At 52.3% G+C, this 2,874-nt stretch overlaps 1 protein-coding gene across 1 annotated transcript; it reads left to right on the top strand.

The window, feature by feature from the left end:
* Nucleotides 1-202: 202 nt before the first annotated feature.
* On the top strand, nt 203-2,367 carry LOC128246241 (uncharacterized). Its single transcript, XM_052964433.1, has 3 exons — nt 203-1,420; nt 1,656-2,074; nt 2,223-2,367. Exons 1-3 carry the CDS (start codon nt 203-205, stop codon nt 2,365-2,367), a joined length of 1,782 nt encoding a protein of 593 aa, XP_052820393.1.
* The last annotated feature ends 507 nt before the right edge of the window (nt 2,368-2,874 follow it).

Consider the following 2,874-nt stretch of genomic DNA (forward strand, 5'->3'; position numbering starts at 1 on the left):
AACTATAAGGCTAAGTATTTATTAATCTTTGATATTGTTGTTCATAAAGGCAACAGTCTTTAACGCTCTAAACCACACACTTGAGTTATATTTCAGATTTGAATACATCAAGTGCAAATGTAACTAATTACTAAAAATCATTTACACCATTACAAGCAGCTATAACTGTAGCAGGAGCAAGAGCTGTAGCAGGAGTTATAGCATGAGCAGGAGCAGTATCAGGGGCAGAAGCAGGAGCAGTAGCAGTAGCTGTAGCAGTAGCAGTAGCAGTAGCAGGGGCAGTAGCAGTATCTATAGCAGGAGCGGGAGCAGGGGAAATAGCAGGAGCAGTAGCAGGAACAGTAGCAGGAGCAGTAGCAGTAGCTGTAGCAGGAGTAGGAGCAGTAGCATCAGCAGCAGCAGCTGCAGTAGCAGGAGCAGGGGCAATAACAGGAGCATGAGCAGGAGCATGAGCATGAGCAAGAGCATGAGCAGGAGCAGGGGCAATAGCAGGCGCAATAGCATGAGCAGTAGCAGGATCAGTAACTGTAGCAGGAGCAGTAACATGAGCAGTAGCAGGAGCATGAGCAGTAGCAGGAGCATGAGCAGAAGCAGGAGCAGTAGCAGGAGCAGTAGCAGGAGCTGTAGCAAGAGCTGTATCAGGAGAAGGGGCAGGAGCAGTAACATGAGCAGTAGCAGGAGCATGAGCAGTAGCTGTAGCAGGAGCAGAAGCAGGAGCAGTAGCAGGAGCTGTAGCAAGAGCTATATCAGGAGCTGTAGCAGGAGCAGGAGCAGTATCAGGAGAAGGGGCAGGAGCAATAACTGTAGCAGGAGCAAGAGCTGTAGCAGGAGTTATAGCATGAGCAGGAGCAGTATCAGGGGCAGGAGCAGGAGCAGTAGCAGTAGCAGGGGCAGTAGCAGTATCTGTAGCAGGAGCAGGGGAAATAGCAGGAGCAGGAGCAGGGGAAATAGCAGGAGCAGTAGCAGGAACAGTAGCAGTAGCAGGAGCAGTAGCAGTAGCTGTAGCAGGAGTAGGAGCAGTAGCATCAGCAGTAGCAGCTGCAGTAGCAGGAGCAATAACAGGAGCATGAGCAGGAGCAAGAGCATGAGCAGGAGCAGGGGCAATAGCAGGAGCAATAGCATGAGCAGTAGCAGGATCAGTAACTGTAGCAGGAGCAGTAACATGAGCAGTAGCAGGAGCATGAGCAGTAGCTGTAGCAGGAGCAGAAGCAGTAGCAGTAGCAGGAGCTGTAGCAAGAGCTGTATCAGGAGAAGGGGCAGGAGCAGTAACATGAGCAGTAGCAGGAGCATGAGCAGTAGCTGTAGCAGGAGCAGAGGCAGGAGCAGTAGCAGGAGCTGTAGCAAGAGCTATATCAGGAGTTGTAGCAGGAGCAGTATCAGAAGAAGGGGCGGAGCAATAACTGTAGCAGGAGCAAGAGCTGTAGCAGGAGTTATAGCATGAGCAGGAGCAGTATCAGGGGCAGGAGCAGGAGCAGTAGCGGTAGCTGTAGCAGTAGCAGTAGCAGTAGCAGGGGCAGTATCTGTAGCAGGAGCAGGGGAAATAGCAGGAGCAGTAGCAGGAACAGTAGCAGTAGCAGTAGCAGTAGCTGTAGCAGGAGTAGGAGCAGTAGCATCAGCAGCAGCAGCTGCAGTAGCAGGAGCAGGGGCAATAACAGGAGCATGAGCAGGAGCATGAGCATGAGCAAGAGCATGAGCAGGAGCAGGAGCAGGGGAGGAGCAGTATCATGAGCAGGAGCAGGAGCAATAGCAGGAGCAGAGCAGAAAGAGGTAGCAGGGACATGAGCAGGAGCAGTAACAGGAGCAGTGGCAGTAGTAGAAGCAGAAGCAATAGCAGGAGCAATACCAGGAGCAGTAAAAGGACCTGTAACAGAAGTAGGAGCACTAGCAATAGTAGAAGCAGGGGCATTACAGGAGCAGGAGCTGTATCAGGGGCAGGAGTAGGAGCAGTAGCTGTAGCAGTAGCAGGAGCAGGGGCAGGAGCAGTAGCTGTAGCAGGAGTAGGAGCAGGGGAAATAGCAGGAGCAGTAGCAGGAACAGTAGCAGTAGCAGGAGCAGTAACAGGAGCAGGAGCAGGGCAATAGCAGGAGCAATAGCATGAGCAGGGGCAGGAGCAGGAGCAGAAGCTGGAGCAGGGGAAATAGCAGGAGCAGTAGCAGGAACAGTAGCAGTAGCTGCAGCAGGAGCAGGAGCAGTAACAGGAGCAGTAGCAGTATTTGTAGCAGGAAAAGGAGCAGTAGCAGCAGCAGCAGCAGCACCTGCAGTAGCAGGAGCAGGGGCAAAAACAGGAGCCATAGCATGAGCAGGAACAGGAGCAGCAGGAGCAATAGCATGAACAGGGGCAGGAGCAGGAGCAGTGACAGGAGCTGAAAAATAGCAGGGGCAAAAACAGGAGCAATAGCAGGAGCAGGAGCAGAAAGAGGTAGCAGGGGCACGAGCAGGAGCAGTAACAGGAGCAGTAGCAGTAGTAGAAGCAGAAGCAGTAGCAGGAGCAATACCAGGAGCAGTAGCAGGACATGTAACAGAAGTAGGAACACTAGCAATAGTGGAAGCAGTAGCAGTAACAGGAGCAGTACCAGTAGCAGGAGCAGGAGCAGCAGCAATACCAATAGCAGCAACAGGAGCAGGAGCAGTTTCAGGAGCAGGAGCAGGGGCAGAGCATGAGCAGTAGTAGTATTAGGAGCAATGGCAGTATTAGTAGCAGTAGCAGGAGCAGTTAGAGTAGCAGCAGTAGCAGGAGCAGAAGCAGGAGCCGGAGCAGTAGCAGGGGCAGGAGCAGTAGGAGTAGCAGTAGCAGTAGCAGTAGCACTGGTGGTAGTAGTAGAAGAAGTAGTAGTAGTAGTAGAAGAAGTAATAGTAGTAGTGCAAATGGTGGCC

Source organism: Mya arenaria, chromosome 9 (assembly GCF_026914265.1).
Source record: "Mya arenaria isolate MELC-2E11 chromosome 9, ASM2691426v1".
In the NCBI taxonomy this organism is placed as follows: Eukaryota; Metazoa; Mollusca; class Bivalvia; order Myida; family Myidae; genus Mya; species Mya arenaria.